The sequence below is a fragment of the Lolium rigidum genome, chromosome 3 (genome assembly GCF_022539505.1).
Source record: "Lolium rigidum isolate FL_2022 chromosome 3, APGP_CSIRO_Lrig_0.1, whole genome shotgun sequence".
Lineage (NCBI taxonomy): Eukaryota > Viridiplantae > Streptophyta > Magnoliopsida > Poales > Poaceae > Lolium > Lolium rigidum.
In genome coordinates this window covers 85667270-85682721 of record NC_061510.1, presented here as the reverse complement: position 1 = coordinate 85682721, position 15452 = coordinate 85667270, and the positions used below count along the sequence as shown (strand labels likewise).

The 15452-nt window shown below is 44.6% G+C and overlaps 1 protein-coding gene across 1 annotated transcript; it reads left to right on the top strand.

Moving 5' to 3' along the window:
* The first annotated feature begins 13076 nt into the window (after positions 1-13076).
* LOC124695131 (cytosolic sulfotransferase 5-like) lies at positions 13077-14075 on the top strand. The gene has a single exon (XM_047228020.1). It carries the CDS (start codon positions 13077-13079, stop codon positions 14073-14075), a length of 999 nt encoding a protein of 332 aa, XP_047083976.1.
* Positions 14076-15452: the final 1377 nt, after the last annotated feature.

Genomic DNA, 15452 nt, shown 5'->3' with positions numbered 1-15452 from the left:
GTTGCTGCTACCAGCAAAACTGAACACAAAGCAACCGCAACAGATGAAATACTGAGATACTGCATCGTGGATTATCATCAGGTAACTATGCTACCGACTGAGATCTGCCTTATTTGTTCTGTGGAATCGCTAACATCTAATTAGCTGCACTTTACCTCTTTGTTCTGTTCGTGAGCAGTGAGATAGGAATGGTCATCTTGGTCGTTGATGTCTGCTGTTCCTGAAAGGGGCTTCGAAAAGCTGGAGGTTACGCGGGTAACCTGATATGTTGCTGTTCCTTTTGCATCAAGTCCATTATCATTAAATCGCCACAGCGCATTGGCCACTGATTTGAATGCTTTGACGTCTGTCCATAGTTTGCTGGCACTGGGCTGCTCTCTCTAAGCACTGCTAGTATGGAGCTCATTTAACTGGGCTCAATTGTGGCCATTCATCCAGGAATTCGTAGCCCGTCAGAACAACTGATTGGTGCATCTCTACATGGGCTGACGCCACGAGGTGGCGCTGGCTTCCTACACTGTTCTTCTTGCCGACATCTTCCTTCCGACCTGCCCCATCTAGATCTCTCCTCCTTCAGCGTTGTCGTATGCATGGTCACCACCTCTCCTGGACAAATTATAACCACACATTCAGCAGTTTTAGCTTTCAGAATTGCTGGCAGGTGCATGCATATAGTGTAGCTATAAGCTAAGTGTTATGTTATCTATAGCTAGTTTAGAGTCAACATACACAATAATAAGCTATAAAAATATAGTACTTTATCAATGTGTGACTCACGTTTCACTCTCACAAAGTGCTTAGGAGCACGTGCTAGAGCTGATTTTTGCATAGCAAGAACAATAATGTAGCCGGCTATAATAATTTGCCACATCATCTATAGTCAACTAAGAGCAAGTATAATAAGGCTGACTCAGCACGCTATAAGAATTAAAATAGTGTTGTTTTGCTTAGGTGGATGAGAGAGAAGTGGAGAGAGAAGAGAGATGGGCTCTCATGGAGGAAATAGCAGATCACACCACTTGTTGGTGCTTCTTTTGCAAAGAACCACAACAATGGTTTGTTGTTGCAAGGAACACCATATTTTGCTTTAATTTTTTGCATAGAACACATAAAAGTAATTAAGCAACTTGATGGCCAATCCATTAGTCATGATTACTGTTACGCCGGCAATTCTTATCGGTCTGCCGCATCGTCACTTTGGACTGGCCCAACTGCCATTTTTTTTTGTTTCCAATTTTTCTTTTTTATGTTTATTTATTCTAATTTTCAAAATCAGAATATTTTTAAAAATTGCATATTTTTAAAAGCCAACCAATTTTTTAATTTTTTTTTGTAATAGTCAAATATTTTATAAAACACTATGAACTTCCCATGCATATTATCAACACATACTACCTCTATCCCAAGGCTTATGCCACCCGGGACTCCGAAGTCTGAACAGCAGTCGGCAGCACTGGCTGGCCCTTGAGACATTGGTCAAATCACAAGGTAAAAAGCATCGCGAGAGAGAGACGGATCATCTCGCCGACCAGCTGGGTACATTGCCTTGGAGCATCGGGGTCAATCATGGATTCCTAGGCAGGAAAAAGGTAACGCCCGATGCGTAAAGTCTCTAGAACCATTTCATAAGAAGGGCCATGCTCATTTTATTCGTATTCAGCAACCCCAAATCTCCAACTTCTTTGGGTGTACAAACCGTTGGCCAATTAACAAGGTGGTATTTCCTCTTTGGACCCGCGCCTTCCCAATAGAACTTGGATTGATGGGAGTCAAATCCCGCATGAATCCCATCATGGAGGAGGAACAGACCCATCGCAAAGATTTGCAAGTTATCTAAGCATGCATTGGAGAGAATGAGTCGTCCCCCTGATGACATCAATCTCCCCAGCCATGGTTCGATCTTGAGTGCAATTTTCCGCACCAAAAATAGCCATTGTTCGAGTGTCAACTTTCTCGTCGGAGATAGGCAAGCCCAGATAGGTGGAGGGGTAAAACCGTCCGCAGCCGAAACCCTAGCGCGCCTGGACCGCACATCCGCAGCAGAGGAGACGTGGAAGCCATCCAGCGGCCGAGGCCATGGGGCATCCGCGGCAAGGGGCGCCCGCATCACTTGGGACAGCCCGCTCTGCCCAAGCGACACACGGGCTGTCGGGCATAGACGCCAGCGGTGGCACCAAAAATACGCCTTGGGATGGAGGTAGTATGTGTTGATAATATGCATGGGTAGTTCATAGTGTTTTATAAAATAGTTGACTATTACAAAAAAAAAGTAGTTGGCTTTTAAAAATATGCTAATTTTAAAAATATTCTGATTTTGAATATTAGAATAAATAAAAATAAAAAAGGTAAATTGGAAACGAAACAAAAAAAATGGCAGCTGGGCCGGTCCAAACTGACGATGCAGCGTACCGAAACGAATTGCCAGCGTAACAGTAAACCTGACTAATGGATTGGCCATCAAGTTTTTTAATTACTTTTATGTGTTTTGTGCAAACAATTAAAACAAAATGTGGTGTTCCTTGCAACAACAAACCATTGTTGTGGTTCTTTGCAACAAAAGCACCAACAAGTGGTGTGATCTGCTATTTCCTCGCTCTCATGCAAGAGCTAGCTCTTGCACGTGCTCCTATGCACTTTGTGAGTATGCACTTTGTGAGTATGTGTGGTGGGCCTTTTATACATAAAGTTATCAATCCTTAAAGTCAACTATTGTACAAGTTAGCTATAAGCTGACTATAGCTGGCCTTATAGCCAGCATCCGGCTGCACTATTAGAATTGCTCTAATAGCTAGCATGTACAATACTACCTCCATCCCAAGGAATAAGGCGCACGCGTATTTTAAGACGAACTTTGACCATAAAAATTGAGCAACAAAATCTTGGTTATATTATATGTAATTAGTATCGTTGGATTCGTATTGAAAAGCACTTTTTAATGATATTAATTTTATACAAACAATCTTTATATATTTAAAGTAATACGTAGTCAAACGAAAAGCACGTAAAACGACGGCGCCTTATTCCTTGAATCGGAGGTAGTAGTAAGCTATAAAGTGTAATACTTTTACAATACATGATCCACCTTTTAGTCTCACATAGTGTCTAGGAGCAGGTGCTAGAGCTGCCTATAAGATAAGAGCCCACTTCTCTTCTCTCTTCTAATCTCTCTCCTCCAACTAAGCAAACTTATAATATTTTATTACTTATAGTCAGCTGACTGTACTTTATTGGAGAAAAGAGAAGAAGAGTGGTACTTTGTGAGAGTGAAAGGTGGACTATACATTGATAAAGTACTACATTTTTATAGCTCACTATTATATATGTTGGCTCAAAGTTGGATATAGATGACACGACACTTGACTTACAGCTATCAGCTAGCTACACTATTGAAATTACTCTAATATCCCACTCTGCTTCCCTCTTCTTCTCTCTCTCCTCCAACTAAACAATAATATACTTGCTCTCACTAATCACATGGTAACCTGCGCAACAGTTACTCCGAGCACCGTTATCAATGTCATGATCTATCCCAAGGCAGTAACTGTCCAGTAGGATATATCAGGCGATCAGATCACCACAGGGAAAAGTTTTAACAGGTTTGGTGGCCGTGCACATGCAGTGTGCCCCTGTTTATCTGTGTATGTCGCTCTCAATCCACCCCCACAACTATATCTCTGCACTAACAGTGAGAGTCGGTTTAGGTGAAACAGAGAGGGGAAGCTTTGGCCAGCACGAGGGCCACATCACCGGGGCTGAGGGCTCATCGCCATCGCTGCAACTGGTGTCAAAGAAGATCTGCCGGCATCATTCGATGTCTGACAGTGGCACGAGAACGCCGGGACTGTTGGCTTCGATTGCTTCACCCTGTGCACCATGGGCTGCTTCCGGGCGGGGTTTCCTTGGGACCATTGCAAGAAGATTTGCGCAGAAGAATGTGCCGACGATGCCCGGAGGTACCTGAGGCGCCTATTGCCGTAAGCATCGGTTCCCTCTTGTCCACGTTTTTATATATGCCTCTGTGTTGGCATAGCGTGAGTTCAGTTCTCAGTAGCAGGAGCCAGCTTTGTGCGCGTTAAGTTCGGGAGAAACCCCCTTTCCCCTCTCACGCGTGAACAGTTCCTGAGAGAAGCTTGTGTGCTCCCGGGTCACTCCCGAGCCCTCCCCAAAGGTGATGCCGGCCGGAGATGGTGGAGGAGTGACGCCGGAGTAGGTAGGACTAGGAGGTGTGGCGTTATACTAGTAGTTTGGAGTAGGGCTCTGAGATTTTACGGTAGATCTCGAGCATCTTGGAATGACGGTCTGCTGGTTCTTTGCTCCGGTGGTCGGAGGAGGCGGTGGCGCCTTTTTTCCAAGGATCTCTGTGTATAAGGCCTTCTGCTGTCTCTTGATCTGCAGCTCCACCAAGTTTTTTCTTCTCTCCTGGCCGACCATGGAGGTGAGGGGGATAAGAAGAACAACCTGGTTGCTGCTGGTGCTCGAGGCAGTTGGGGCTCCTTCGCCGTACTGGTGCTTTGGCGAGGCATCGGTCGGTCGCCGATGGAGACCGTCACTCAGATTCCAAGGTGGATTCGAGTTGGCGGTGTTCCCGTGGCGAGGCCCCCCCCCCCCAAATAATCGCCTGGGCCGTGCTGCTCTTCAGTGCCCGCAGCTACTGTCTTCTCCTTCTTCGGCCGGCCGTGGTGGTGAGGGGAGTGGGAGAAATAGTGCTCTTTGGGAGTCTGTTTCTTGCAGGCGGTGGGTGAAAATCGAAGCTGTGTTCAAGAAGAATCACTAGAGTTCATCAACAACAGACTATCTTCAACGACTGCTCGTCGTTTATCTGTTGATTTCGATGGCTGAAGGGCGGCCACTCCGAGCTCTAACGGCTTGTGTGCTGCTGTCATCACCTCGTTGTCTCCAAGTGGTGCCATCTCCGGAGACGATGTTGGTGGCCGCGACGTCAAGCTCTCCTCTGGCGGGGGAGGAGGACCCTATTTCTTTTTCTTTACTAGTTTTAGGGTCCTTTCTGTAAAAGTATTGGGTCATGTTGCAGTTTCTCTTCCTGCCAAGGTCCTTGATGTAATCTGTGTCCCCACCGCTTCTCCTTAATACAGTTTCTGGACCCTTTGGTGTCCTGCCCGTTAAAAAAAAAAGCTTTGTGCGTGTTGTTGTGTTTTGGTCTTCGGCTCTTCGGTACTACTCCGTTCTAGTACTTTGCTTGTTCAGTATTGTTCGGAGTGTTGAACATGTATAGCCACTGTTTGGTGGGAAGGGTGTTTCGTGCGTTCTTTATTTGAAATGCATTTTGAATTTTTTTAAGAATGTCAAAAAATACAAAACAGAATATCTCTTGTATATCTTAACATGTCACATGCTCATAAAGTTATTTTAGCAAAAACTGACATGTTATGTGCCATGTGTAAAATAGACAAATTTTGGTACTAAAATAATATATTTCTTGTGATAGTTTTTTGTCTTTTTAACGTAGTGCACAAAAAATGTTAGTTTTATGTGAAACTTTTGTTAGAAATAGGATTAGCTTAGGTCTTAAGCTTCTGTCCAACAGCCATGTCCCTTCCAAGAGACACAACCTTGTAAACCGTCTTTATTAGCGCATGTTCGCTGGGTATATATACCTCTCAGTCATCAATGAAATTAACAATGAAATTAACAGTTTAATCTCTCAATACTTTTACTCTAAACACGTTATCAGCACCCCCCCCCGGCGCGGCCACGGCCTCTTCAGCGTGGGTGCGTGGCTCCTCCCTGGAACGCCGCTAATCCCGCACGACGCGCAATGAGTACCGGGCGCAACCTTTCCATGAACGATGGTGGCGGTGATGGCCCACGGCTGGCACGCGTAGCAGCGTCCTCCGACCGCGGCGCGCTCGTCCCGACAACGTGGCCGTCGATGCGGCCACCCGAGCCCACAGCTCCCAGCGATGCAGCCGCCTAATGCCTAGTTCTTTTGGCGGCTTCTCGGAGAAGCTACCCTCCCCTGTTTCCTGGGGAAGCCAGTTCTAAAATTTTCCGAGGCTTCTAGAATAGCTAAGGCTAAACTAATTTGGAAGCCTCAATTTTTTTTGCCATCGGTTTCCCCAGAAAGATGGGGAGGATAGCTTCTCGGAGAAGCCGCTAGAAGAACTAGGCCTAAAACGCTACGAGAAGTAGCGGCTCACGGCTAGCACACGGCGCGGGCTGCTCCTCCCAGCAGGTGGCCGCCTACGCGCGATGACGGCGACCTCCAACGGTGCCGCGCCACGAAGCTTTCGGCTCAGCCCTCACGGCGCGGCGGTGTGCACGGAAACGGCCCTTGACCTGATTCCTCCCAGCAGGGATGGAGCTTCAATCGATGGGCTCGCCGCGCGCACTACGCCCTTTGGCCCTCCGAAGCAAGGCGGCGCCCTCCGGCTGCACGAACCTACACCCAGCGGAGGCGCCCGTAAGCCAAAAACGGATGAATCAATTGATTCCTGTACACAGCAAAGAGGAAAAACGATAGGGAACCTTATCCCTTCGTTCATTTTCAGTTTTAACCTCTAGCTTCATAATACTTAAGTATGAGCCCCTACTTTTCATTATTAGACCGTCGGGCTGAACATATACAATGAAATACAGTATTAGTCATCACATTTCTGTGAAAGTTCTCCGGCTTACGGGGCTTTACAACTTGGCCATCTCCTCATTGTTTAGCATTTAAGCCATAGAAAAGTTATCAGATTTGTGTGTTGATTTATTTAAAGCCCTCTGGCTAAATATAAATGTGTGTGCAGGGCCATCAGGCCATATTGAATAATCATTAATATTTTTGTGAAACATGCTGTAGCTACATTTCAGATCCTAGTTTTATGGGATTTGATGCATGCTCAATGCATTTGTCTCCAGCGTTGTCTATAACATGCAATTTGCTACAACAAAGATTGGTTTGCAATCAAAATCAATGTTTCTCGCAAATTCTCGTTAATTCAATTGAATTAAAAAGTGCAATTACAATAAATGACCATCTCAAATTTAATTTGTGAATCACAAGGTAATGGTATATAATTCTTAAATTGGAGATTATCCATTACTAAGATATGCACTTGTGTCTGCTTTTTCCAGATAATATATATGCCAAAGTATAACACATGATACACAAGGCGTCTACTGACACTATGGTTCCTACAATCGAGAGATCTAATCCATAAATATGGAATTTATCTATGTGTTAACTTAGAATTTGAGATTGACACACACACATATGTGGCATAAAAGCATCGGCTTAATATTCAAATAGTTCCTCTAGAGCATACTTGTTGTTTACCACAATAAATTTTACTATCATAGTAAAATAAAAATAAAAATTGATGCATGATCATTTCATGCTTCTATTATATTGGTGCTATATAAAATCACGGAGCCTACATCATAAATACTATTGTAGTGTCTTATGTCTATCAAGACAAAATCCATCATACAAGACACTGATTGAGTTTCTCACAAAACTACTACTTTTACTCTAAACAACTTTAACCGCTCACACAGAACATGTCACTCTATGAAAAAAATTCCTTATTTCCTTTAACTTTTTGAAATATGTTTTTACATACCCGGGTGCATATGCATTGGGTTTCCGTCATTCAGCCCCTTTGTTTGTCACATGGCTTGTTTGTGAAGTACGGAGGATGCACTGTCTCTACAGACGACACCCGTAGGGTATGGGTACAGGTCGAGGTATCCCATACCCATAACCGTCAAGATCAATCTTACCTGTAAACGGGTACAAGATTTTCCCATACACGTCACCAACAGGGTAAAAATACCCGTGTTTACAACACAATAGATTGACCAAAAATAGTTATAAATAACATGTAACCATAAGTTATAAAAACAACACATTATAAACATCAACGCGTAGTTATGAACAAGGGTATTATAAATAACAACACATTTTCATAAATTATAACACTTGCCCATAAACAACAACACATCGGGATGTTATCACGTAAAGAGTATATAAACCGTGACAATCACATGATAAGAGATGAAGCGGTCCTAAATAGAGGTCTTATCCTCATTGACTTCCACCTATTGTGGGACTAGGAAGTTTGAGGTTCGGTCTAGTTACACGAATGTGTGATTAGGAGAAAATTAAATTGAACCCATACCCTCTCTACCCAATAGATATGATACTTTTTCATTTCCGTACACATGGGCACTCCTCATAGGTTTTTACCATGTGTACTTCTAATAGGTTTTTACCCAACGGGTACGTGTGGGTACCCATTATCCCCTACTGTTTCTGTTAAGATCACGAAGCGTCCTGTGGTTTGATCTCTTACATGAATGGTCATTGTCTCATGGATGCGTGTTGCTAAACGTGTACTGGCACTGTTCTACTAGGTTATCACGGCACATGTCGTGCTGCGACATGAACAGTGGCGAATCTAGGATTTTGCTTTAGGGTGGGGCAACTAAGGCATTTTTTTTTCAATACTACGAAAATAACGTAGAATTGTATGGGTATATAAGAACAATAGAAATATATTTACCTCCAATTTTCCTCGATTCAAACTGATGTGCATATGATCGGCATGAACCTTTAAGAATATATATGCTCTCGAGACAGTATTTTGAATTCTTGATCATTGACATTATAGCTTGCAATGACCAACCTTTCCCCTAGATCATGTGGAAGACGATTTATGTCATACGTCGACAGTGGTGGGGGCGGTGGCGATGCGGGGGCATCATCATGTCGAGCTGAATTTTTCTCATCGAGGGTAGCAAGGGTAGAACATGCGAGCTTCTTTCCTTCATACTTTTGGAGAAAAGAGTAGCAATTTTTCCGGTCCTCTTCTTTTTTTCTTTCTTTCTATTTGCTAGAAATCCCTGGTCCTCTTCATGTTTAAAAAATTCTACAATGCAAAATTAAAAATCAATCAGCTAGATTGTACGAACTAAAAATCAATCGCTAATGAATCAATGCTCTAGTTTTGCAGTGTAATCAGAATAAGCTAATCAAATTTCCAACTTAAAACTTGATAGAAGTAAAGACCTAATTAAAGAATTGGCAATAAAATACTTGTGTATGCGGCCGGCCGGCCCTGCCGATGCGCGAGACCATCGTATGCTCTTCTGATCTACGGTGCTGCCTGCTCTCGCTGCTTCCGATCGTGTTTTCTTGCTCGATCGAAACCAAAACACAGGCTACTTTCGATCGGAACTTCAGTATCAGGGCTAGGCGGCTAGGGCAGGTTTGGAGATTACGAGAACGGCCGCACACGACTACAGAGAGAAGATAGAAACCGCATCGATGATGGAGTGGGGTGGTCTTTTGCTTCCTGGGTCATTTGCCTGTGGCCAGAGATGCCATTTTTTCTTTATTTTTCTCAAATATATATTATAGTAGGGTTATTGGCCCAAATTCTTAGGGTAGTCCTAGCCCCACCCTTGCACCCTGTTGGATCCGCCCATGGACATGAACACTGCTGACCGCGGATGTACGTGTGAGACGACCGGTCGACGTTCATGTTCTGAGAAACATGTAGCACACCTCCGAGAAGGTGATCGAGTTAACCAGGTCATCGCTCAAAATACATTGAGCTGAAACCTGTGCTCCTTCAGAAACTTGGATTGATCCTTCTTGATGCTCGCTGGACTGATATTCGTTCATCATGACCAAGGACTCAGCCGGAAGCTCACCAAAACAACATGATACATTGCACTCGCTATAGTCTCAGAACACTGAGTACTGCGGGGAAGTATTGAGTTCGTGCTTCCCAGAAGCATCAGCGCTGTACAATGCGACACAAGCATATCGTTGTCACAGGGAATGGTGTTGAAGAATTGCGTTATTGTTATGGGAAATAATTGTACAGAAACCCAGAGACGGTGTGGTTAGTAATATATATTCTGTGATGGCAAGTGGAAACAGCTTACTCGGATAGGTCAGTACTGAAAGATATTAAGCATCGTGTGCTTCATTTGCTCCTTAGCGAAACACGGGCATTGTGCTAGTTTGGCATAACATGTTCGATCTGACATAACTTTCGGTTTTAACTAGCGGTATTGTGGCAATTCTCTCTTAATGAAGCCAACTGGAGCGATGCAATCCAGATCCACAGCCCATATGCTCCACCGCAATGATAGTACGGAGTAGAAATGTGGGAGTATATGATTGGCAACTCTACTAATGGTACCGCATGCCATAGATTTGCCGTAACAGTTTTTTTAATAGTACGTAGTATTCCGTATGATCAAATGGTTATTTTAAGAGAATTACCACAATACCACTAGTTAAAACCTAAAGTTTTAAAATACCACTCAAAAAACCAATGTTACTAATATACCACTACAATCTGGCTTTCCATGCCAAAATACCACTATTCTCTAACCGAGAGTAACAACCACACACAAAGACTAATGTGCCCTTGCCCGCATCCTCCTGCTCCTCGATTCCATGGTGCTGCTCTCTTTGTTCTTGTTCCCCTGGCTGGTTGGCCGTACAATCTCAACATGACGATGTAGGTGACCACGTTGGACTCGTAGCATAGCTGCACCCGTGGGTGGATCAAGAAGTTTACCCCGCATCGCATAGGATTCATTCAGTTTGGATAAAATCCGGAGGATTTAGCTCAACAAGTTGCAGGTTTGCAGGTGGATCAAGAATAACGCATCTGGAGAGAAATTTTTGGCTCAAATTGGGAGACTTCTTGGGTGCTCGCCCGTCGTGATAGGCCGTGCCGGCATTCCTCGGCAAGTGCGTCGTCTTCCATGCCCTCTTTGATGCGGCAGCAACGTTTTGTGCGGAGCTCCACATCCTCATAACAATAGTTGTCGTGCTGGACAACTCGTACCTGACACTTGCGGAGACGAGCGATGCTTCCTAGGACACATGTTCGACCTGCCAAAAGACATTGCGCCGCTCTTCTGATTCCTCACTATCAACGCCAGTGGATGGTTTCAATCCTGGGTGATTTTAATGTGCACCGGCGGCGGCACCATTTGAACTCTCTCAGCCGGGAGAGGGGAACATGATAGAGAAGAAAGAGAAGGGCAGTTTTGGAATAACAAAACAACTGACAAGCAGATCACGGTTTGACTAACAGAAATTGTTTAACAGCTGACGACTGACAACGTTGGTTTTCTGGGTGATATTTTGGAACTCTTGGTTTCAAGTAGTAGTATATTGGCTATTCTCTCCTTCTTTAATCGCCATGGATGAGCGCCTCTATGTCCCCTTCCTCTCTCCGGGAAGGGTGACCACATTGGCGACTCATTTTCCGGCGCCAGCTCCGGTGACTCCTCTCCCCTGAGGGCCTCGTGCTCGTTGGTGTGGAAGGGGTCGCCAGATCTGTCACTCGGACTTGTATAGCTGTACGTTAGGGCCTAGTAACTTATGGTTTTAGTTGTTAGTTTGCCCGGCTGCAGCGATGGTAACGTTGAATAAAAGTGCTTTTGATATGTCCTCGCCTCGGATGGAACTGGGTGACGGGTCTTCCGAGCGGGGCTAGTGCGGCGTGTGTCTTGGCCTCACGGCAGATCTTGGTCCTCTGGCTCCATCGTCATGGCGGCGCGCGCTGCAGCACTGTTATGGAGGCCGTGGAGGTTTTACAAGAGCTGCTCCCGGTGTTCACCTTTGGCGGCGTCGCCGGTGGCGGGAAGTATGCGGGATTCACGCTGGGTTTGAGGAAGATGGCCGACGGGTCTGCTCCTCTCGATCGACTCGACGTCATCGAGCGGTGGTTGCAGATCTAGAGTCTGGCGTTGGCTTTGGAGCTTGGCCCCGGCCGATGCGCCACAAAGAGGACGACTTGGTTTTTTGGCGAGCGACTCCCAAGATCCATAAAGATGAGAATCAGCGAGGGAGCCGCGCTAGATTCAGGTCCGATGGTTCTTCGTCTGCTATTTTTCCGGTGGTTGCTCTGGTGAAACGGAAGATAGGAGGCGAGCAATGGTCAGCGACACAAGGATTCCAATGATCTTGTTTGTTATTGCTTTTCTTTTGAGGTCCTTTGTGTAAGGAAAACACTTCAGATGTGGCGACATCGGTCAGTCGCTCGGCCTCGTGCGCCCCGGCTCGCTATTATGCCCAAGCCCAATAGCCCAGCATACATGTTTTGCAGGCCCAATTTTTCGTTTTTAGATAGCCCGCATGATCCGTTCAAGAAAAAAAAATATAGCACCCATGTAGCTAAGCCTGTTCAAAGTCACTAATGGTATTTTGTAGAGTTAGCTGGATTTTATGGTTAACTATTGTTGTAAACAATTAATATTTTTGCTAGATTTATTGTTGAATATTGTTGTAAACCATTAACTTTTTTGTTAGATTTGATTGTTGCTAATAACCAATTGATATTTTTTTGTTGTAATTCTTTCTGACATTTGTTAAAAATAGTTGATGATTTTTATTGTATTTTAATTTGTAGAAAATTAATTGTTGCTTGACTACTTTGCGCAGTTTGAAAATATTAGAATTTTTGTTGTAATAGCTCGTATTTTTTGTAAAAGATGTTGGTGATTTTTATTGCAGATCAAGCGACAAATAATGTTGGTTTAACCACTTTATTGTAATATTAAATTTTATAATTCTTATGAAATTTTTGATGTAATTGCACTTTTTTTGTATATCGGATAACTTTTTTTTTGCAATATCATCTGCCATAGGGGTGAGTCGCTGTGGTGGCATATTTGCTGTAAATATCGCCAAATATTGACACAGAAGTATGCTCGTTCGGCTTTAATTGAAGAAGCTAGGACCACAGGTTGATTACTAAAAAACATGGGATTAAAATGCAAAACTGCGTCGCAGCTATGTTCCAATCGTCGGATCTTAATCAGACGGTGCAAACTACGACCGACTTTCACGCCCAGATCGGGCGACCGACGGCCAGGGTTGCCGTTTGTGTAAAGTGTGGAGACAGCTGTGCTTCCAGCTCTTTCTGTACGTGTGCGTACGTGTGTTCTGTACACTGCTTGTTCTGTTTGAATGAAACACGTATTGTCCTCAAAAAAAAATCGTCATCGGTGAGTCGTTGTTTTTTATTGCCAAATAAAACATCCCTCGTTTCATATCCTTCATACAGGCTCTTCCTCATCTCGCGTTAGCCTTAGCCATGGCTCAACAGCTTCCATCGAAGAGTGCCACCAATAGCTCATCCGAAGACGTCGACCTAGCCAAAGAAAGCGTTAAAGCTTTCATATCCGCACTCCCTGCAAGGAAGGGGTGGTCTTACCCATTCGTCCAGTACAAGAGCTACTGGTTCAGACCCGAGTTTCTTGAGCAGTTCTTGCTCGTTGAGCGGTGCTTCAAACCCCGCCCCGACGACATCATCCTCGCCACGCAGCCCAAGTGCGGCACCACCTGGCTCAAGGCCCTCGCCTTCACCATCACCAACCGATCCCGCTACAACTTCAGCGACCACCCGCTCCTCACCCGACACCCTCACCACCTCGTGCCGTTCATCGAGATCCCTGCTGTTGGCGCAGACCACACCGGCGTCGAGTCGCTTCCGTCTCCTAGGATTCTTGCCACGCACATGCCCTTGTCGCTGCTCCCGCCAGGCACGGGCTCCTGCGGTTGCCGTGTGGTGTACCTATGCCGGGATCCCAAAGATGCTCTTGTGTCAAGGCTGCATTTCGAGAAGAAGCTGCTAGAGGGTTTCAGCCTATCCATGGACGCCGCTGTCAGCATGTTCTGCGAAGGTTTCTCGCCGTACGGCCCCTTCTGGGACCACTGCCTCGAATACTGGAGGGAGAGTGTAGCAACGGCTAACAGTACTGTTCTCTTCCTCAAGTATGAAGAGATGAAGTCAGATCCGCTGCAAGTTGTGAGGAAGCTGGCGGAGTTCCTCAGGGTACCATTCACCCAAGAGGAGGAGAGCTCTGGCGTCGCTGAGGATGTGGTGAAGCTGTGCAGCTTTGAGAAGCTTACCAGCCTACAGGTTAACCAGGTTGGTGTTGTTGGTCTAGGAAATAACGTGCGTCTTGGTAATTCTGCGTTTTACAGAAAAGGACAAGTAGGGGATTGGGTGAACCACATGAGCCAGGAGATGGGGAAAAAAATAGACAGCATCGTCCAACACAAGCTTCAGGGATCTGGGCTTGTGCTTTGAGCCTTTGACCCATGTTGTTTCATTTATCTATCAGCATGTTACAGCTGCTTTCCTACTTATTTATTTTAATCTAATTAAGAAGAAAGTCCACTTCCCATCCTTGAACTTGTGGGAGAGTTCACTTTTCGTCCTAAAAGTTATTTTTAATTCAGAACGGACCTTAAACTCTCGGAATAATTCACTTTTCATTCTTTTCGGTTGAGTTGAGAAAATCGCTAAGATGCAAGGAAGAAACAATCAACCAACCGAATTGGTTTCGAACCAGACTAGATCCAAACTAGCTGAGATGTCGAACCCAAAAAATTGAAATCCTTGAATCCATGAACTAGTCACTGGCTCGATTTTATCTCTCTTCAATTCACTTGAAGCGCCGTGCCACGAAGACTAACTTGCTTTGCATATCGTCATCGTCATGCACCTCTACCCCTGCACCATTGACTTGAGTTTTTTTTGCCACACGTGACACATATTTGTCTGGCTTAGCCGGGATAAGGACTAAAAGTGAATGACTCCGAGAGTTTAAGGTTCATTTTGAACCAAACAAAAGTTTTAGGATCAAAAGTGAACTTTCACTAGAATTAAAGGATCAAAACTAGACTTTCTTCTCTAATTAAAGACATCCGTTGTTTGTTATTTAATGTGCAAATGAAATAAAGTACGGAGTACTAGTATGTGGTGACCCGGCATACCACTGCATGGTGTAGTATGCAAGTCTGATATAACACCAATGAAACACCGTTCCACTAGTAGTATATCGCTCAGAGTGGTACAACAGAAACATATGCGGGTCCAAGGTATGTCTATAGAATTACAACATTGACTTCGTTACATAAGATCATCACGACCTCCTATTTTACAATGAGGTAAAATTGCAAATAAACTCCAGAAGAACGACTCGTAGTCTAGACTTATCACGAACTCTATTTGTAGAGTATTTAACTAGCTAAAGAGGCTATGACTAGATTCTAGCTAAATAGGAGCTAGGTTCAGGAAGCTAGTTCCCTTCTACTACTTAATCTAGGTTTTCTCCATGATAGTTGTGGTGTTTGACTCTTTCGGCAGGTTCCTATCCCCTTGAAGTATTTGTAGACTCCTCGGTCTTCGAGTTGCACGGTAGATCCTCCTTCGATGCCTCCATATCTAAGCAGGGGATTTAAGAGTGTGATGAGTACGAGCGTACTCAACAAGTTCATTATAGGAAAGAGGTGTTTAATGCACTAGCTACGACATTAGACCGAGAAAGTCTAAGACCAATGCAGAGTTTTGATAAACATTTCTTCAAGAGATTGCTTTTATTTCAAAGAGCTATGTCCGTCGGCCTTCACCGGTTTACTAGAACTTCATGGAGCTCCTTTCCGGCCGCGTTCGCAGCTTCCA